Source organism: Geotrypetes seraphini, chromosome 19 (genome assembly GCF_902459505.1).
Source record: "Geotrypetes seraphini chromosome 19, aGeoSer1.1, whole genome shotgun sequence".
Classification (NCBI taxonomy): domain Eukaryota; kingdom Metazoa; phylum Chordata; class Amphibia; order Gymnophiona; family Dermophiidae; genus Geotrypetes; species Geotrypetes seraphini.
This window is the reverse complement of record NC_047102.1, coordinates 13,798,094-13,820,142: the sequence shown is the minus strand read 5'-3', so window position 1 is coordinate 13,820,142 and position 22,049 is coordinate 13,798,094. Positions and strand designations below refer to the sequence as shown.

The 22,049-nt window shown below is 42.6% G+C and overlaps 1 protein-coding gene across 8 annotated transcripts in view; it reads right to left on the bottom strand.

Annotated features, from left to right (window-relative positions):
- The window catches only part of MADD (MAP kinase activating death domain), a 122,307-nt gene that overhangs the window by 15,776 nt on the left and 84,482 nt on the right, over positions 1 to 22,049 (bottom strand). For 5 of the 8 annotated variants that reach the window (XM_033928650.1, XM_033928649.1, XM_033928652.1 and 2 more), the window contains 11 exons: positions 18,011 to 18,169; positions 16,472 to 16,580; positions 15,803 to 15,865; positions 14,733 to 14,853; positions 13,987 to 14,092; positions 13,297 to 13,407; positions 10,013 to 10,120; positions 8,370 to 8,534; positions 5,931 to 6,003; positions 4,995 to 5,101; positions 2,222 to 2,291 (listed from right to left, as the gene is read on the bottom strand). In XM_033928650.1, the coding sequence (XP_033784541.1) occupies positions 2,222 to 2,291; positions 4,995 to 5,101; positions 5,931 to 6,003; positions 8,370 to 8,534; positions 10,013 to 10,120; positions 13,297 to 13,407; positions 13,987 to 14,092; positions 14,733 to 14,853; positions 15,803 to 15,865; positions 16,472 to 16,580; positions 18,011 to 18,169 (1,192 nt within the window). The remainder of the gene's footprint in view (positions 1 to 2,221; positions 2,292 to 4,994; positions 5,102 to 5,930; positions 6,004 to 8,369; positions 8,535 to 10,012; positions 10,121 to 13,296; positions 13,408 to 13,986; positions 14,093 to 14,732; positions 14,854 to 15,802; positions 15,866 to 16,471; positions 16,581 to 18,010; positions 18,170 to 22,049) is intronic. The other 3 variants (XM_033928654.1, XM_033928656.1, XM_033928657.1) reach the window with 1 other exon arrangement.

The following is a 22,049-nucleotide window of genomic DNA, read 5'->3' as shown; positions in this document are numbered from 1 at the left end:
CCAGAGAACTGGGTTCCAAAGTGTTGGAGCCAAAAAAGGAGAACAATGTCTGGCCTCCACATTTCAAAAAATGATATCGTGGAATTAGAAAAGGTACAGAGAACGATGAAAATGACAAAGAGGCTGGGGCAACTCCCTATGAGGAAAGGCTAAAGAGGCTACGGCTCTTCAGCTTAGAGATGAGACAGGGTAAGGGAGATACGAAAGAGGTCTAATAAAATACTGAGTGGATAGATGTGAATTGCTTGCTTATTTTTTCCAAAAATTCAAGGACTAAGGGACACACAATGAAGTTACTAACTAGTACCTTTAAAACAAATCAGAGAAAATGTTTCTTCACTCAATGTGTAATTAACCCCTGGACTTCATTGCCAGAGTGTGGTAAAATAAGTTAGCTTAGCAGGGTTTAAATTTTTTTGGATAATTTCCTAAAAGAAAATCCATAAACTATTATTAAGATTAGGACTTGGGAAAATCCACTGCTTATTTCTAGGATAAGCAACATCAAATCTGTTATCCTCTTTTGGGATCTTGCTAGACTTAAGACATGGATTGGCCACTGTTGGAAACAGACTACTGGGCTTGATGGACCTTTAGTCTGTCCCAGTATGGCAATGCTGTTCTTAATTAAGAAGATATTGGGCCAGGAAAGAGAACTAAGCTGAGATAAAACAAATTCAGATGAAAGACAAATAAGCCAATGCCCTAGGAATTTACAGACAAAGGAGTTCAATCAGGCACAACAGCCAATAGACCCATGTGGTGAAAGCTGAGGAACCTGCCCCCCTCAGCCAAGGTAATGTTCATAGGCCAAACCCTAGGCATCACAATGGTGTCCAGCTGCACCAATCCAGAAGCTGCTACCATCTGCTGGAGACAAAGAATACTGGCTAGTCCAGAGCTGTACCACCCACAGATGTCATCACTGGAATTTCTATGTCTCCATCTGCTGGTCGGTGGACATAAACCCATGTCTCAACTGGCCTACTGCTAACTTTTAGTTCCAGCTCCTTGAAGTCTCCAATCTCAACCATGCCTCTTTCCATTTAACATTCAGCTTTACCACACACTAACTTACTTTTACAGGGCCTTAAACCTGTGATCACATGTCCTTCTACCTACACTTCATCCATGTTTCCTCCCCCAACTGCCTCCTGCTACCTCGACATGTTTTTCATTTGGTTTCTTGCCTCCATTTAATTTTGCTTTCTCCCAACCCTTAACACTGAAACCTTGCTGTCCACCTCCAAGTTGTAATCCTCAGCTATTCTCACCCTACCTTCCTCCTTCCATACTTTCTTCATTACCTTTACCTTCCAAATTCCATCCTAATGCAAACTGCCTCCAAGCCTCTAGTATTAATAGTCTCACCTCTGTCCCAATAGCTCTGTCTAGTCCAGATTTATCCTTAAAGTCCCTAATGTCTAGCCTGCATTATCCCTCCTCCTTTTCCTCTCTCTCAGTTTTTGAAAGTGCACCATTGGTCAGAAGAATTTGCCCCCTGGGGGCTTAAGAGTTCGTGTTACTGCCCTGTTGAGAGTGTGCATGTAAGGGAGGAAAGGGTTCAGTGTCTGCACTCCTATATATTGGACAATTAAATACATTACAGTCCACCATAAGAGCTGGAAGTGTGTGGCAATCTTTGAGATTAGTTATATTATTTTCACTCAACCAAGAGCTGGGTTACTATACCCTGGTGGTTGGGTTTGAATTATTTTCCACTAGAGGTTTGGGTGATGGGACTCTTGGTGCCTAGCATTCTCTTGGACATTGGGGTTTACATCAGTGTCGTTCTTGAAAACCTGAGGGTTTATATTCTTGTTCTCCGAGGGGCCTGGGCCCGGCAATATCACCCCTTGAGACCAGGAGTCTGTATAACTGCTGTTCTCCCGGGACTGGAAATCTTAAATCATTGTTATATCTACCTGGAGTTGCAGGTTTTAACTATTACCCTCTTGAGAGTTAGTGGCCGAAAGACTGTCTTCCTAGGGACCAGGAACTTGAGTTACTGGGTTTAAATGAAAGACTTTGCGGGGGTTAATGACTTACATGATAACTTCACTCTAGGCCAGGACCTTCTAAGACTACCCCTCGGGGGGCTGGGATTTTGTGAGACTGCATCCCCTATGATATGGAGGTGGAGAGCAGAGGAAGGGGCAAAGAGCTGGGTTGTGCGACTGCTAGGTTGAGTGCACACTTGAGTATCAAAGCTTGTAATTACCAAATTCCTCCAGGACAAAGACTCCTCGAACTGTATTGCACTTTTTAATGTGGTTCAACTCTATGAAAACCTGTGAAACAGAAAGAAAGACAGACAAAAAAAAAAAAAAACCCCAGACATGGTTAGCATGCCAATCTCCATAACTACAGTAGTTTAATTAGAAAAAAAAACCTTAAACAACAAATATAAAAGAAATAAAACTTAGAAACCAAAACTTAAGACTATCACAGCAACACTTAACATTCTAGCAAACCATGATCTTATTTACAGTTTTGACTTAAAAATAAAACCACCACAAAAGAAAATGCATATCTCTATCCATGTATATGTATGTGTCTCAATTTGCCACAAAAGCTAGAAATAAACCACAATGTGTTGAAGCGCTAAGAAGCAAAGACAGCAGAAGATGGTGTACCTTCCGCTCCTTGCAGGAGGAGAGAGCATGGAAGAGAAATGAAGCAATTAGTGACTGTGACAAATGCAACACTGCCCCCGCCCCACTACGGAAAGTGAGCAAGCCAAACCCAGCTAAGAACAAAAGCAGCACAGGAGGGGTAACTCCAGCCAAGCCTGTCTCGTCTGCTCCATCCCCACCTCCCCCCCCTCCCTCCATGCATCCTCCTCCAGCACAGAGGGTAGGCACCGCCAGTAGGGCACAGTGCAGACCAGCAGCGGTGGCAGTGGCTCCTGGACAGCTTGTCAGCTCTCAGCCCCTCTGCACAATGGCACCAGTGCAAGGGCAGCATTGCCACAAGGAAATGACAGAATAGATCCTGTGCAGGACAATGCTGCTTCACCCCTATAACCCACCCTGTTCTTAAAGGCAAAGTGCCATATAGCATAATAGGAACTTTTGTACATGCATTTCCTCATGACAGGTGAATCGGGACTCTCTCTCCCCCAAGGGGAAAGCAGGTACTCTCTCTGTGTTGATGAGGAAGGAGGAGTGTAAAATAATTCTCTCTTCACCATCCCTCTATGTATTTTTTATTCCTGTAGCTGTCCAAGTGTAGGCTTTTTGGGAACAGAGCTCTTGCAGTTCCTCTCGAGACCCGCCGGGTTTGACACCCCCGAGGTCGGACGGACCCCCAAACAGGGCCCGCCCAAGCTCTGTCCGGCCAAAAACAGGGACTAGAAACCCCCTAAACAAATTCCAACAGCCCTACCAAGGGAGATGGGTACAGATCACTCAACACCTGCTGGAGACTGAAAGAAGACTGGGGTAAATAGAGAAGGGAGTATATTATATACTGTCCCACAGTTTTGTTTTCAGTCTCCACCTGCTGGTCATGATTGGATATATACCCATTTGTAAAGATTAACCTCTACTGGTCTGGAGAGTGCTAAAGAATTCTCTCTTCACCATCCCTCTATGTATTTTTTATTCCTGTAGCTGTCCAAGTGTAGGCTTTTTGGGAACAGAGCTCTTGCAGTTCCTCTCTTTTACCCCTCTCTCACCTGGGCCTTGACCTGCTGCTGCCTGATTTGGGATGGCGAGGACCAGAGCTAGGATGGGGCAGCAAGAACTGGCTGTGAGAGGGCAGGGAGAACACACAGCGTGAACCAGCGACAAGAGACGGGACAGAAAAGCACACAAGAGAAAGCGGCAGACAAGAGTGCTCCAAATGAAGCAGAGAGACACAAGAACGAAATCACACCTAAAAGTGAAGCAAACAAGAGGCTAACGCCAAAGAAAAATGAAAAAAAGAACAAAGCAGAGAGAGCCCATAGAAGACCAACAGAGTCGCATGCACCATCCCTGCACCCGTGGACTGCCAGCAGATTCTTCTCATGCCCTATACCACTGGCAGGGCTCAAAGGACATGCCAGACCTCACAGAACGACTCACGACTGAATCCAGGCACCTGATTGGTGCATAAATCTTGCAGCTGAAATGTGGGAAGGATCCTGGCTATTACCCTCGGCACTCCCATTAGAGTTGCTTATACTTAGGGCCTCTGTTCTTAGCTGTTTATAAACTGTACAATCGGATGCTTATTTTTCAGCTAAATTAGGAAGGGTCCTTTGAACCCACAAAAAAATATATATATATATATATTTATTTTATCAGTATTTTTGTACTATAGGTTCAACTGTTTGGCATCTTTTCCAGTGACTTGTTTTTGTCATTAGGTGCCACCAATGCAGAATAAGCAAAAAAAAACTGAAAGGAGGTTAAAAAAATAAGCCAGGGGGCCAGTGTCAGTACTAGGGGAAGGAGAAAGGGATTTGTATACCACCTTTTTCTGGTTACACACATTCAAAGCAGTTAATATATACTTATTTTGTACTCAGGGCAATGGAGGATTAAGTGACGTCCCTAGGGTCATTACTAGGCCACTCCACACTTTCATGGGAAGTGGTATTTTACTGGTGTTTAGCCAATAAAACAAATACCTTAATTTTTTTTGTTTTGTTTTGGAGTTGGTTTTATCAGTGTTTACTGGTTAAAACCTAAAACGAGAAGCCCTAATTATACTGCATCTATTCACTGTGTGGAAAGAAGAAAGCTGGCAGGACCTGGGCATCTCACACAATCTGACATATACCCACAGAAGCAGGAAAGTACAATGTACGCACAACACACACATGGAGATACGTACAAACGAGGTCACAAACGTGTATGCACAAACATACACACTATATGCGCTAAGTCACAAAAACAATAGCACAGGAACACGGTCAAACATGCAGACACACTCACCCAAACATCTACATGCAAAGACAGACACACTGAGGCACAGAACCTTTCACCTGGAGTTCCCCCACTTACCTGAGTCTGCATGAATTTCAGGTTGATTCCTTCCAGTGTGACTTGTAGCAGGCCACCTTCTCCTGTCTTCATATCCTGAACTGGGAACTCTCCCCCCAGCTCTGGGCCTGCATCAGAGAAAAAAGTATCAAAGAGAAACCATCATTAGAAAGCTGTGTCATATGCCAGGATGCACCATGAGATTAAGAGAGAATCATGCCGGGTGTCAAATTAAATTACTAAATTAGAGTTATTAAGAGGAAATCGGTAACACATGTTAAGGTATGCAATGGGATGCCCCTGTATAAGATTCTGGCGAGATCTCATTTAGACATCAGAGGCAGGATCGCGGCAGAGGAAACAGCTCAGAAGCAGTGCAAAGATCGCTAGCACTGCGATCTTGTCTGCAGGCTGCTTCTATACGGTAAACGGTGCGGGGAGGCCGGGGGGGGGGAAACGGGAGGCCAGGGGGGGAAGCAGGATGCCAGAGGGGGGAAGCCGGATAGCAGCACTAACTGGCTGACACTCCCCCCTCGCCCTCTAAAGCAGGTGCGGCAGCGGCCGGCCAGCAAGAGCAGCGCTGCCGCTCCTGCTTGAGGGAGGAGGGTCAGCCGAATCGGGAAGCCAATTTTTTTTAATCGATTCGAATCGATTCACCCGAAGTGAATCGGTGAACCTATTCGAATCGTGAATCAGGCAGCACTAGTCCTTACGAACGGGACGTACCAAAGCAGTACCCATTAAGGGTGGGACCCCCCGAAGGGCCGACACCAGAACACGTTCACCGAATACCACCGACGTGCTTGAACATCCACACAGTAGTGTCTTACATTCGTAAGGACTATACCTGTCTACCAAGTGATACAGAAACCTAGAGTGATCAGCTTCCTCTTCCCCCATCAGGGCACTCTGCAAAACATTTGTCACTGAGCAGGTACAGGCAGACTAGGCTCTCACCTGGTTTAATGCTTTGTTGTCTGGCAGCAGCTCTTTCCATACTGTCCTTCACACAGTAATACAGCTCCCGGCACTGCAACAGAAGACAGCAGAAGAGAAGCTCCTAATTAAAACATTGGGGAGCTGAAGGTAAGATTTTAAAAATCTTTGTTCAGTTTTACATCTTACAACAAGTGTACCAATAAATTGACAATTGAAATTAAATACATCAAGTGAATTTCTGCCATATTTAACAATAATACATAAAATTTAACCCCTTCCCTCCCATCCCTACCATAACATATGCAATCAAATATATCCTATGCAATATTCTTTTTTTTTACTGATCCAAACATTTAATAAAATTCAGAATCCCCCCCATCCCATCCCTTCACCTGTATTGTACTTATAATGGAAGAATGGTATCTATTCATTACAATAATTTGTCAATGGCCCCCATATCTCTTTAAATTTTTTATCATTCCCTTTTTCTATGGCTATTGTTCTCTCCATCTTATAGATGTGACACAATGAGTTCCACCAAAAACTGTCATTAAGCCTGCTCCAATTTTTCCAATTATGCGTGATATGTTGTATGGTGACTCCTGTCATAATCAATAAAAGTTTGTTATTGTTAGAAGAAATTTGGCTCTTTGTTCTCATTGACATCCCAAATAGAATCGTGTCATATGACAAAGCCACAGGATTCTCTAATAAATTATTTATTTGGGTCCAGATTGATTTCCAAAAGGTCAAAATAAAGGGACAATAGTATAACAAATGATCTAATGTCCCAATCTCAAGACTACAATGGCAGCATCTATTAGACTTAGAGCTATTTAACTTCTGTAATCTAACTGGGGTCCAAAATGCTCTATGTAAAAAGAAAAACCAAGTTTGTCTCATAGATGCGGACACCGTACATCTCATTCTCCAAGACCAAATTCGTGGCCATTGAGATGCAGTAATTTGATGCTTGATCTCAACGCTCCAAATGTCCCTAAGTCCATTTTTAGGTTTTTTTATTTACAAATCTGTTTATCATCTCTAGCAATTTAAGACCTCAAAGCTCCTGAGCCCACCAAAGAAAGACTTAATATTGTTTCGCCACATATATGAATACTAAATGTTGCCATTTTGGTGACTACTCTCTGACCCAGATTTTCCTTTATTTGAGCAATCTCACACAACAACCACTCATAATTCCAGCATCCAGTCTATGAACTGAAATGGCTGTAGACAATGCTTTCACAGCATCCTCAGGAGGAAAGCAGAAGATGGTAAAGGGGATGGAATTCCTCTCGTATGAGGAAAGACTAAAATGGTTAGGGCGCTTCAGCTTGGAAAAGAGACGGCTAAGGGGAGATATGATTGAAGTCTACAAAATCCTGAAGGGAGTAGAACGAGTACATGTGGATCGATTTTTCATGCCGTCAAAAATTGCAAAGACAAGGACACTCAAAGTTACAGGAAAATATTTTTTAAACCAATAGGAGGAATTTTTTTTTTCACTCACAGAATAGTTAAGCTCTGGAATACATTGCCAGAGGATGTGGTAAGAGCGGTTAATGTAGCTGGTTTTAAAAAAGGTTTGGACAAGTTCCTGGAGGAATAGTCCATAGACTGTTACTGAAACAGACATGGGGTAAGCCACTGCTTGCCCTGGATTGGTAGCATGGAATGTTGCTACTCTTTGGGGTTTTACCAGGTACTAATGACCTGGATTGGCCACCATGAAGACGGGCTAATCGGCTAGATGGACCATTGATCTGACCCAGTGAAGCTATTCTTATGCTCTTATCAAAATCAAGATAGCACACAGCACTTGTCTTTCAATCAATGGGCCAGCCTCCCACAAAATCTCTGCTGAAATTTCTTCTGTATCATTAATTTGAAAATAATCTTTCATTTTTACTTTAAGATTTTCACAAAATTCATTATCTGCAAGCAATGAATTATTTAATCTCCATATAGGTCTGTTTATAAAATATAAATAAATTATCATAATAGTTGTTATATTGTGTGCAATTAACAAAATAAGGGGAGGGAAAGGGATTCATAATTGAATAATAGTTGATAAAATTATTAAATTTTACATGATATCTAAAATTGTAGTAAGGATTATATAAGATATGTTGTATGTACAGTATGTTATGGAGATATCAAGTGTATACTTAAGGTAATTGTATGAATCTTTATGATACACTTGTTGTTATATGAAAAAATTAATAAAAAATGTTAAACATTTCCATCTTCTTTTCAAAAAAAAAAAAAATCAATGGGCCAGCCATTAAATCAATTTAACTGAGGACCGGCCTTCCTCGTCAATCAGCAGGGTCTGATTATCTAACTCTGTCCTTCCTTCTCTGATAATTTGATTTCCTTATTGCACTGTCCCCCAACAAGGTCCAACACTCCCTAGGATGTTCCCTCTTCTCCTTAAGCTGTACTGAAGCTCACCTTCTTGGTGTAGAATTTGTTGAGCTGGGTTTCCTGGCCATTCCTTCGCCACAGACATAGCACCTTTGTTTTGGGGCAGTAGGTCATATTAATGAGTTTCTCGTACCACCAGCGCTCATACACAGTCCCGATGTTGCTCCGTAGTACTATGCAGTCATCGCAAACCTAGCAAACCAACAAGGTTAAAAAAACATAAAATCAGCATAGCGGCATTTTTCAAATCTCTTTCGCATGCTAGATTGCCATAAAGTACAGTCAACCAGACCCTGTCATCATGGCACAGCAGAACATCTGTGACCATCTTTGGGAAAAGGTGAGTAAAATCATCAGAAACGTAATACAACGGTCCAAACCCCATCCTTTTATGTGAAAAAAGTTACAAAAGTTCACACATGTAAAATTTGCAGACTGCTTAATGCTTATATACCCATGACTAAACTAAACTAAACCTTAGGTTTGTATACCGCATCTTCTCCACGATTGTAGAGCTCGGCACGGCTTACAGGACTAAGATAAAATGGAACTCCAAAGGATGGTTGTGGGTTAAGAGTAAAGGAGAAAAAAGGGGGTTTTGGGTACCAGAGAGGGGGGAGGTGTTACATTTTTGAGAAAAGCCAAGTTTTCAGATGTTTTCGGAAGAGTTGGAAAGAGCTCGAATTTCGGAGGGGGGATGGGGAAGAACTGGTCACTCTCAACATTTTGGATCTGTTATTTTAATCGCCTTTTCCCAGACATGGTCACACATTACTCTGATTAGCATTCAGAAAGTTCACAAATAGAAATCCAATCAAAAGCAGCCCGGCAATTGTGGCGCAGTGGTTAGAGCTACAGCTTCGGCACCCTGAGATTGTGGGTTCAAATCACTTAATCCCCCAATGCCCCTTATACATTAGATAGATTATGAACCCACCGGGACAGATAGGGAAAAATGCTTGAGTACCTGAATGGAAGCCTGACCATCGGCGGCTAGGGGAATCCCTGTGTGGGCGGCGAGGAAAGCTCGGGCTTCCCTGCTGTTAGATGCCGGCGTGCAAGGCAGTAGGAGGACACTACAACTGCTTTCCTGAAGTGTAAAGGTGGCATCTAAGTCATGATATTATTGAAATACTTCCCGGACGAATTTGCAGCCACAAAACATGCGGTCTGGAATTTATTTGTTTTGATTTTACTTTAATTGAATATTCTGGTTATGTTTTTTTATTTTTGCCTTTTTATTTCTCTATTTGATATTGTTTATATTTCATCATCTTTCTTCTTAGGCACTTTAGTTTCGATTGTGAGCCTTTATAGGACCGAGAGGGAAGATTTTCAATGTGCCTTAATTCAATAAGATTTTAAGCGGAATATAAATTTTAAATAAATAAATATAACCTATCGCCATGCCCTATGGAAAAACTCTCCATAGAGCCAGCATTCCTCTTCCATTCCCTAAAGCTACTCCCCTCTCACATCTAAGTGCTTCCTCATCATTTTCCATGGCTTCCTCCACAGCCAGTGCTCTTCCACCAATCCCTACAGCAACTTCTACTGTTCTCCACCAGTCTCTACATCTCCCTCACAATCAGTTATCCTTCGCCTATGCCCCCAGTGCACCCTCTTTTGTGCTTGGGACTGGGTATTTCCATCATGCAGTTTATTCTCACCTCCATAAAAAAGATGTCTCCTGTGGTATCTATTCCAGCATGTACCACAAACGTTTGTTTTTTGATGTGACGGCTGCCACTGGGTCGGATGGCAACTTCTCTTCCATTCTACAGAGAAATCAAAGGAAACAGCACAACCATCAACTACTTACCGCTTTAATTCTGGACATTTCAGGTAAGATTTGTAGCACATTCTTGCTATACATACACATCCCCTGCCCCTCCCTCTTTCTCAATGAGAGTGAGAGAAGATTAGATCTTATGTGCTAATTCTCTTTCCTTTAGTCCCAACAAATCAGTTCAGAACTTGTAAGTTATGCCCCGCAGGTAGAGACAGAGCACAAACTGAGCTCTTCCATAAATGACACTGGCCAGCTGTTCCAATTCAGTATTTCAATAGCAAAGCAGTGGAACATAATGGATACAATACTGACCTTCTCCTGCCTCCAGTAACACAGAGAACATAGTCAAAAAGCAAACTTTAAATCTGATTGCTCTTTCTCCTTTTTTGTTGTTTTAAACAGCAAGGAACAAGGTTGCATATCCAAACAGAAAAGTCTTAAAGAACAGAAATATGAGAATATAAATATGAAAGAGAAGGGTGGGTTTGGGGATAATCTGTTAGGATTAAAGGGAAAAAAAAACAAACCAAAGTAAGATTCTTAGCATCCACATCAGATCAGCCCAGAACTTGTGGGATGTAAAAAAAAAAAAAAACAGCCCTCAAATTGGGAGGGGAAAAGAAACCCCTATTAATTGCACTGAAGCTCCAAAAGAAGCTTCTTTCCTGCCAGAAACATCTTTTCTATAATTTCCAAATGTTTTCTATTGTAACCGCCCACACTTCTGACCAAGAGAGAGCAATTTTTCTGGTAGAATGAGCTTTCAGATCCAAAGATGTCTGCTTGCCCACTAGAATGCAAGCACAGAAAATGGACTCTTTCAACCGATGAGCATGGTAGCTATGGAAATAGGTATTCTTTTCCTGGGACCTTCAAATAAGATAAAGAGAAGGTCAGATCACCAAAACTCATTTGTGACTTTTAGGTATTGCAGAAGAGTACAATTAACGTCCAACAACTTCAATGATTCACAGTCTTCTCTGCAAAAGAAAGGACAATATAAAGGCTGATTCAAGTGGAAAGAAGATACCACTTTTAGCAGAAAGAAGGGAACTTCTGGCTTCTATGAAACAAAGAAAGGGGTCCCTATATGAAACTGCTAGAGTTTCAGAAACCCTTCTAGCTGAAGCAATAGCCACCAGGAAAACTGTCACTACTGTAAGATTCATCATTACAGCTTTCTCAAGAAGCTCAAATGGAGACTTCTAAAATGCCTTAAGCGTTAAAATAAGACTCCACTTTAGGCAAATACACCAAAGGGAAGGCTTTAACTATTTCACCCCCTTTAAAAAAAATATCTGGATGTGCTTCTAGGGAAAATTCTGGAGACATCCCTTGAAACACACAAGAGTTGCTATCTTCACCTTTATAGAATTTAAAGCCAAACTCTTCCTAAATCCACCCTTTAAAAAGGCTAGTATACTGGCTGGGGAAGGGGAAAGACTGAACCGGAGAAACAGCTCTCCCCTAGCACCATACTTCAAAGATGTTCAAAATTCTGGCATAAGCAGCTGAAATAGATTTTGTCCTAGCCCGAAGCAATGTTGTAATATCAGCATAATCTTTTTTTCTTAGCTTGGATCTTTTAAGAATTAAATTATAAAGGCCTCTTAAGAGCCTAGATCTTTCACCACAAAAGCCAAAAGTCTCCTTGAGCCATAACACAATAGTGGACATTGATGCTGAATCGCCCTTCTTCGCACAACCGAACAAAATGAACAGTCGGACTTTCAAATAATCATTTCCACGAACTGGCGTAGAACTCTATGCACTTAACTGAGGCCTGAAGAAGCAGCAGTTCAAAGGAAGAGGAAAACAACTACCAAAGAGCCAAATCAATGTCGCACTCAGGAAACATTAATCATTCAGCAGGCAGGAGATGCAGCATTCCTTTCAAGAACTATGCCACATCTGAGTGAATCAATAAAGAAGCCCTCCCCCCCACGACTGTTCTGTCTTAGGAGAACTGAAGCGACAGCTGTCTACCTGAATGGTTCTGTCCCCCACCCATGGCTCTCAGGCTACAATTCTGTGTCAGCCCTTTGGCAAGTGCAACAAAGTCTGCAGCTCAACTCACGTATGTGATCTAATCATGGCTAAAATAGAGACCTGTGCTATTACCAATGCACCTCACCCCATCACTACCCACAACCTCTCCATCAGACTCTTCTGCCATGTTCCTTACTTACTCCCTTCCATGTCTGACCAGTTAGTCCTTGCCAGGTTGAGATCCTATTCTTCCATCACTCCCTCTAGGAAAGGCTGCACACAAGTGATACACCACCTGCTTTGCCTATTTCTTCCTGTGCTGACCCTTCTGGTTTTCTAGGGTTTTTTAAAATAAACTTTAGGGCACCAGAGCAGAAAGCAGACATGCGGCTGTCGCTGACAGGAAACCAAAAGGAAGCAGGCAGAAAGTGTGGGGGTGGGGGTAGAGGGGGCGGAGTAATAATGAGGCACCATTATGATAGGCAACAGAAAGTCCCAGACTCCTACAAGTATCACCCTAAGAGCCAGAGGAGATGACCCAGCTAAATACATGGGAACCGTCTGTTGATCCTTGCCAATTGAAAGGCACTACCATTTCTAACTGAAGAAAACTCCACTAAACTAGTCATGCAAGAGCACTTTAGGCTGCTGACTCCATCTGCTGGTAAGTAAGCAAGTAAAACCCATGTGTCTGGATTGGTCTGGTGGGCTAAGAAAGGCATTTTCTTGCTAAATGGATCCTCTGTTCATTCCTTATTATCAGTGTGAAAAGGGGCCTCCAGAAGTTCAGAACCACTTCTACATTACCCATTAATGTGAGAGGAAGGCTATGCCACTTATTAATATTCTCTCTATTACAGTGAGAAAGAGAATAGCATTTTCTCTCCCTTTCTTTTATCCTCTATTACTGTTGGGAGAGGTGTGTTATCAAGATTAAGGCTCCCTGCTGCCCTTAAAGTGACAAAGAGGACAACAGACAAGACACAGTAATATTCAATAGGGCCTGTACACAGGGTTACTATTTCAGTCACCAGCTTTGCCCACCCACATCTCTTAGGATTGATGGCAAAATTACCAATTCAGTACTGCCTTCTTCCCCTGGGGTTTTCCCTTGGAGACAGCACCACACCCTTCAGCTCTGCCCTGTTCCTCTGGCATTCATGCCCCACTCACCAAGTCAGCTAGCTTGTCCAACATTTCATTGATTTGTTGGCTGTGGATAAGACCAATATGTGACTTCCCCATCAGGCGGCGTACCTTCTTCCTGATGTCATTCTTACTCACCTAGAAAAAAGATAAAATAAAACCCTTTTAAGCACGAGATGGGTAAGGCTGCATAGAAACATGATGACAGATTAAAGCCAAATGGCCCATCCACTAGCACCTCCTCTCCCTAAGAGATCCCATATGCCTATCCCACACTTTCTTAAATTCAGACACAGCCTTTGTCTCCATCACCTCTATCAGGAGACTATTCCAGGCATCTACCACTCTTAGATTACAAATAAGCCTATCACCTCTTAACTTCATCCTCTGCCCTCTCATTCTGGAGCTTCCTTGCACTCTTATATAATCATAAAACAGTATCTGCAGGATATTTATTCTTCCTGTTTCTAAAATGTAATACAATAATGTAGTAAACTATGGCAGGGGGATTGGAGGGGAGAGAAGCTACAACCTGCGGCTCTTTGTAAGTCCTGGGTCTAACATTTTGCCGTTAAAAAGTTGCTGCTCATATTGGTCAAAATGGGCACGATTCACTTATTGGTGTATTCCACAACATTATGTTCATCGTGAAGATTTCTTCAGTTATATATCTTATAATTTCTTCCCTATATACTGCTTTGTGGGGTTTTCCAATACCTTCACCATCAGCATGTATGCAATCATGTTATGCAAGAGCGTCGACAGCAAACGATCCTCATCGTCTTCTAAGCGCTTCCGATCATGGTCACCCAAAGAAAAGTACCTGCAGTAGTGGAAGCAATCAGACCCAGGTTTCAGGAAATGGGCAGACATCTCTCTCTTTAGTCAGGCTTTCATCTGTTTCACAAAACATTCATAGCTTGATTCTGTAAGTTTATTTATTTACATTTGTTTGACAGTATATGTGATGTGATTTTTGTATGTATGGTTTTATTTTAATTAAAACTGTGGTGTTTGTCTTCCTGAGTCTTTGTTATTGTGGATGGTATATTTTGACTAACCATGGCAGCAGGCTAAGAGAAATGCTACCAAGTAGCAAAACGTTACAGTGAAAACTGTTTTAAAACATACTCATGTCACATAGATAGAATGTAAGAATGGACAAATGAAACAAGAAAATTGGAAGTAGAAGGGAGTACCAAGGAAAAGGCAATGGGAAAATGAACTATTATATGGGAAAGGCTAGTTTATAGCACTTATCTACCCGTATAAACTGACACACCCCTGCCAGACACTCAGTAATACAGAAAAATCTCATTTTCTGTATTACTCGAGTCTCTCTCGGCACTACCACAGTTGCCACAGACCCTACTCTTTCCCAGCTCCATCTTCAAAGCCTAACTACTCCCTCATATCCAGGCTCTGTCTCTCTGGTGGCACAGTACTAATGAACCCAGACTCACCGGTCAATCATCTCTTGAGGTCCCTGGTCCATTCCCATACCTTCTCTCTCTAACATCACTGCGTCCAGAAAGGCATCTTCCCAGAACTGCATCTGGTCCCACAGTGTCGAGCGCTCTTTACCTGCAATGTGATGAGCAAAACCAGTGAGAAAGACCAGTAAACCCCCAGCATGGTGTGTGCAGCCAACAAATACAACGCTCAGCTTCTCCACACACATCGAGATTATGCTTTTGTTGATTAGATTTTAGTAGCTCGTGGGATGGGAACTATTACATTTGACGGGACACCGAAAGAGGAAGCTATATCTTATTTTAAAAAGGGAGAAAGTGCAAACATGAGGAGAGGCAGCATACAAAGGTGCAAATATGAGGAGGAGTAGTGCGTACATTAGATGCGTCAGCAAAGGTGCAAGCAGGAGAAGCAGAATGCAGAGCATCAGTGTCGCAGTGCTAGCTATGGCACAAACACATGAAGCAGCAGTGCCAATGCAAACTCAAGGAGAAGCAGAATGCAAAGGAGCATGCCAGCATTAGTGGGTATATTAGCACCAGCTCAAACATGAGGAACAAGAAGCAACACAGTGTATCCTAGGTATGTCAGCACTAGCAGAAACTTAAGCAGTAGCAGTGCGTGTATTAGGTGCATCGGCGCAAACACGAGGAGCAGCAGTGCGTGTATTAGGTGCGTCGGCGTAAACACGAGGAGCAGCAGTGTGTGTATTAGGTGCGTCGGCACTGGTGCAAACATGAGGAGCAGAAGTGCATGCATTAGGTGCACCGGTGCAAACACGAGGAGCAGCAGTGCGTATATTAGGTGCGCTGGCGCAAACACGAGAAGCAGCAGTGCATGTATTAGGTGCGCTGGCGCCGGTGCAAACACGAGGAGCAGCAGTGCGTGTATTAGGTGCACTGGCGCCGGTGCAAACACGAGGAGCAACAGTGCGTGTATTAGGTGCACCGGTGCAAACACGAGGAGCAGCAGTGCATGTATTAGGTGCGTCGGCACCAGTGTAAACATGAGAAGCAGTATCAGTGCCATGCACAAGCAGAGGAAGTGTAGCAGTCTTTACTTAGAGAGAAGGTTTCCATGGCTGCATCTTCAAGTTGGTCCCAGACAGATCCTTTCTCCCTTCCTGCCCAAGTCATTGGGATGTGGCAGCATGAAGAAGAAAAAAAAGGAGGACAGGGAGGGAAGAAAAAGGACAAGAAAAGTGAAGGGGAAAAGAAGATGAACAGAGAGAGGGAAGATAGAGGACAGAAGCCAGTGAAAAAGGAAAAACAAGGAAGGACCATAAAGTGGGATATGGAGAGGAAATTCATAGATGAAATGGCAGGAATGTGTCAACAGTAGAATCAGTGTTAAAGAATACATAGATTTTCATTAAATAAGTTGGTGATCACAGGCTGTCTCCCCTACCTCAATTTACACATTATAATAAACATAAGACATTCCATGCAATAAATCCCACTCTAGACAAAACTTCAACTCATTCTCTCCCTTCCCAAAGATCGACCCTCAAATAGCCATCTCCAAGTATCGTGACCACAAAAGCCATCATTTTACAAAGCTTCTCCTTCCCCAAATAAAGTCTATAAATTCAGATTGTTTTAAACCAACTTCCTTGATACAAGATCTCACACACAAAGCTCTATCAAGCCAAACTTAATCATTCACAGCACTCTCTTCCACGTATCTATCCATTTCTTTAGCTCTCACTTAACAAAACTATCATTCTTACCCAGAAGTCCCTCAAAGAGGTAAACCCGTTGACTCAGGTCCTCTGGACTGTGTCCAGGGCTGCTGGCCTTTGGGTCCTTCATGACAGGTTTTAGACTGTGAGGTTTGCCCTGAGAAAAAAAGTGACAGAGACAGAGAGGGGCAAAGTTGTCACACGGTGAAACAGGTCACCAGGTCAAAGGACAGATTTCACCTATCTTTCAAAACACATGGATGGATGGGTATTTTAACTCTTCTAGCAATACGGTCACAGCTCTAAAGAGCCTTGCATCTACATCACAGTATGGATCACTGGCTCAAGCTCCATATGAGGCCTCAAAGCACCCAGAGTAAACATCCAATTTCTTTAACAGCACCTTGGCAAGAATTAGTGCTTAGAAAACTCTTGCCCTGGCACATACTTGGAAAATGTTGTATTGTCATAGGCATGGGCCTAAGACACCTTTACATAAATCCAAGCCTGTATCCTACTCACAGCCACCTACCCACCCACTTCCTGCTTTTCTAACATAGATTTATAAATTGTGATTTCCATTTGTATACTATGTTTTTCAAGCAGAAAAGAGCTTTAAGTAGGTACCGTATATAATCGAATATAAACCAATCCAAATATAAACAGAGGTATCCTTTTGTCCCCTCCAAAAAGGGGTAAAAAGATTGACTTGAATATAAACCAATGCTAGAAATTTGGGTTATCATCTATAAAGACTGTTCTGCTTGCAGAGGCTGGCTGTATGCGGCAGCATGCAAGGACTCTGGGGGAGGTCTCTCAGTCTGGGGGGCGAAAACCCCAATCTGCTGACTGCAGAGGCTGGCTGTACGCGGCAGCATGCAGAGACTCCGGGAGAGATCTCTCAGTCTGGCGAGACCCTTATCGGCTGCCTGCAGAGGCTGGCTGTACGCGGCAGCATGCAGGAACTCCGAGAGAGATTTCTCTGCCGGGCCGAGTGCAGGCGGGGGGATTAGCTGAGCCAGGGCATCCTGGAGGCTCCTTGCCACTGCATGTTATTGGAGACGCTTATTTTATAAGGGCTTATATACTTACAATAAGCACCTTTTCCCAACTTTAAGAACATAAGAATAGCCCTACTGGGTCAGACCAATGGTCTATCAAGCCCAGTAGCCCGTTTTCATGGTTGCTAATCCAGGTCACTAGTACCTGGCCAAAACCTAAGGAGTAGCAACATTCCGTGCTACCAATCTTGCATGAAATTAACCCCAGAGAGTGCAGGCTTTATTATGGGGGGTTTTTTGTGTGTGTATTTTGCCTGCTCTAAATTAGTTGTCTGCACTGTCCGTCTTGACAAAACTATAGGCACCATGGCGCAAAGACTGTCTTAATTGAGTCTGTACAATGCCGGGTATATTTTGTAGTGCTACAGAAATGATGAATTACTAACTGGATTGCTGAAAACTGTTCTGAAATTGGAAATTACTTTTCCACCACCTTTCCAGTGCAAGAGACATTTCCCTCGCCTCTCATCCTTCTCCCCCACACAAAGCACATGTGATACATAAGAAAGCATTACATGAGACTTACAAAAATGGAGCTGCTGATGGAGTTCATCTCTATCTCGCTGTCTGATACTGTGCCCCGTGACCCACTAAGGTTACAATCGGCTTTCCCTCCTGGGCCCTCTCCGGCATTGCTGCTCAGATCACTGTCTGCTCCAAGGGTCTCTCCAGAGCTGTTACTTACCTAAAGAGATAAAACAGACAGTAGTGCTACAGGGTCAAAGAGCAGGCAAAATGGGACAAGTGCACTAACCATGACACTCCAATTCTTCAGGACAGGAGGAAGAGGAGAAACCAGGCTCCAATGGCTCCATCAACATCTTTATAACGTAAAGAATTTCTCCATTTGTTCCCTGCTCTGCGTTTACATATGCAGGGGTAAATGTTGTAACTGACCCAAGCATGTACAGTAGAATCTCAGTAACCCGTGGGGATTGGTGGATGCCGGATAACTGGTTTTCTGGTTGTTTGAGAGTGTGTTAGAAACCTTGTCGAACACAGATCTCAAGGATTCCTCCTGCCCCCAAAGCACACTCCAAACCCAGCACCCTCCAGAAAGGAGCAATTCCAGATATAAATAATTCTGCGATACCAGATACCACAGGATGCTGTTATTCCCATGGAAATATCCCTGTGGAACGCATCAGCTCCTTGATTTTATAATAAAGGGCTTGAACACAGATCCAGATTAGGATATGTTCACTTCCGGGGCCATTTGGAAATAAGGATCTATGGACGCAGCAGCGCCTTTGTACTTGCGGACATGTGCAACAGTGTTCACCATTTTACCAAGAAATGTGAACTCTGGCACTCAATTAATCCACTGGAAAATGAAGATATGAACTAATATGGAAATTCAGCTGGAAGAAGTTATCTAGCAGCCTTAATCAACTTCATTTAGTAAACTTTTTTCTGTATATTCACTGGTCCTCAGCGGGCCACCATACACTCAAATACATTCATAGTGAATGGCTTTACGCTCCCACTCCTCATTGGAACCAGCCCAACCTTATTTTGGATTTTAAATTATAACTTGCATTAATAATGGTAATATATAAATATACTAAAAGTACTTAGCTTCTAGTAGAATGTTAGTATGGGTACTAAGGTTTCTCGTTTTCTATTTTTAGGGAGTATACATCTTGATGAAGCCCAACGAGTTTAACGGGCGAAACATGTTGATATTTAGACACATTCTCCCTGCACAACATTCTACTAGAAGCTAAGTACTTTTAGTATATTTATATATTACCATTATTAATGCAAGTTATAATTTAAAATCCAAAATAAGGTTGGGCTGGTTCCAATGAGGAGTGGGAGCGTAAAGCCATTCACTATGAATGTATTTGAGTGTATGGTGGCCCGCTGAGGACCAGTGAATATACAGAAAAAAGTTTACTAAATGAAGTTGATTAAGGCTGCTAGATAACTTCTTCCAGCTGAATTTCCACACCATTTTACCAAGACACACGTGAAAAAAAAAAATGAAAGGCACAGACCTGGCAGCTTCCAAACAAAACAGAAGCAGCACTTTTGCTCCTTCCAAGTGTAGTTGCTCCATTTAGTATGAAACTGCATATTTTAACATGGTTTCGTTTTGGAAGTGGACAAAAACTACATCTTAAATCCTTCAAGTAAAGCTTTAATGAAAACAAGTTTTGGGGTTTGTTTTTTTAAAACCTATATGTGCCATCAAACAGGTGTAGAAGCCAACGCTGAAAAATTTTCCCCATATATGTGTACTTATATCCATAGTATGGTCATGTCCTCTATGGAACTTGTTATTGTGCCACAAGCAGGGAAAACAGCATACATAAGCCAAAACTGAAGGATAATAAGAAAAGTCCAGCTCTCGAGGAGCTTAAGGAGAGGGGAGACATGATTGAGACATTTAAGTACATCACGGGACGGGTCGAGGTGGAAGATGATATCTTTCTTCTCAGGGGACCCTCGACCACAAGAGGACATCCGCTCAAACTCAGGGGAGGGAAGTTTCGTGGAGACGCCAGGAAGTACTTCTTCACGGAGAGAGTGATTGAGCATTGGAACGAGCTTCCAGTGCAGGGGTCGAGGCACGCAGCATCTCAGACTTCAAGAACAAATGGGATACTTATGTGGGATCCCTATGAGGTCATGCCAAGGGATAGGGTCACTAGGACTGAATGAGCGGGTCAGTAGAGTGACAGTATAATTACAATTATTCTTTAGGGGGTCAGTAGATTTAAGAGGGTGGGTAAATAGTGTGGGCAGACTTGATGGGCTATGGCCCTTATCTGCCGTCATCTTTCTATGTTTCTATTGCAATTAGAAAACGACACGGGGAAAAATATGTCCCCGTCCCCATCCCTATGGGTTCTGTCCCTGTCCCATCCCTGCAAGCTTTAAGTGTTCGAGGCTTGTGCAGGTGAGGACAGAGCTTACAGGGATGGGGCAGGGACAAGGGACAGAACTCACAGGAAGGGAATGGAGATGGATCTCGTAGGAACGGGGACAAATTTGTCCCCATGTCATTCTCTATAATATTAATCTTACTTTTTCTGCCAAAATTAATAGTTACTGCCCATCAGCTTACAAAATCCTTACATGACATTAATTCTCTATATCCTTATCAAATGGAATTCTATAAGGATCACTCAACAGCAGGGGTGTCAAAGTCCCTCCTCGAGGGCCGCAATCCAGTCGGGTTTTCAAGATTTCCCCAATGAATATGCATGACATCTATTTGCATGCACCTCTTTCATGGTATGCTAATAGATCTCATGCATTTTCATTGGGGAAATCCTGAAAACCCGACTGGATTGCGGCCCTCGAGAAGGGACTTTGACACCCCTGCTCTACAGAGACTACACTTAAGAACATAACAGCAGCCTTACTGGGTCAGAACAATCTAGCCCAGTATCCCATCTTCACGGAGGCCAATCCAAGTAACAAGCACCTGGCAAAAACCGTGCTACCGACCCATGTCTGTCTCAACAGCAAACTATGGGCTTTTCCACCAGGAACTTGTCCAAACTTTTTTTTTTTTTTTTAAAACCAGCTACATTAAGCGCTCTTACCACATCCTCTGGCAACATATTTCAGAGCTTAACTATTCTCGGGGGCGTGGCTTGGAGCGCGCACGATATGGCAGCCTAACTGCAGCGCTCCCGTATCCAGGCAACAAACGGAACAAAAATAAAACTTCTACTTTTTCAAATCGCAAAAAAAAATACATAAAACAACGTCGGAGATGGCGAATATAAAGCAGGGGAAAGCTGAAAAACCTTCAACATCGGGAATATCAGCAAAAAGAACAAAAGTAACTCCCCTGTCACCATCGAGTGTGCCGTTCCCGATGGAGACTGAAGAACTCACTGAAAAGGCTGATATAATGACTGAACTGTTTAAAATAAAACTGATGCTGACTGAAAACTCCAATAAAATATCTGAAGTAAAAGAAGAGCTTCTTAACATGAAACAAGAAATCCAAACTGAGAGACTGAGAATGACAGTGCTGGAAGAAAAAGTGGAGAGGTTTGAATCTTTCACACAGGAATATGACAAAGATAAAAAAGAAATAGCAGCTTTAAAAAATCAAATGGTGGACATGGAAAACCGAGGAAAAAGAAAGAACATAAGAATTTTGGGGCTGGCTGAAAATATTGAAGGAGGAGATCCTGTACAATTCTTGGAAAATCTGTTACCTAAACTGCTTCAGCTCAATTCAAAATGGCCGTTAGAAATTGAAAGAGCCCACAGAATCCCCACAAGAAAGCCAGTAAATCAGGCTGCTCCAAGACCTTTGATATTCAAGGTTTTAAGGTATCAACAAGCTCAAGAGATATTAAAAATGGCAAAAGCAAATAAAAACTTGAACTATAAAGGATCAAAACTGATTTTAGTTCCGGATTTTGCTAAATATACAGCAAACATAAGAAAACAATTCCTTACATACAGACAGCAGCTGAAAGAAAAAGGATACATATATGGACTATATTATCCATCTACTATGAGAGTATCCAGTGGAAATAAATCCATATATTTTCAAGACCCGGCAAAACTGAAAGAATTCCTGACACAAAAAG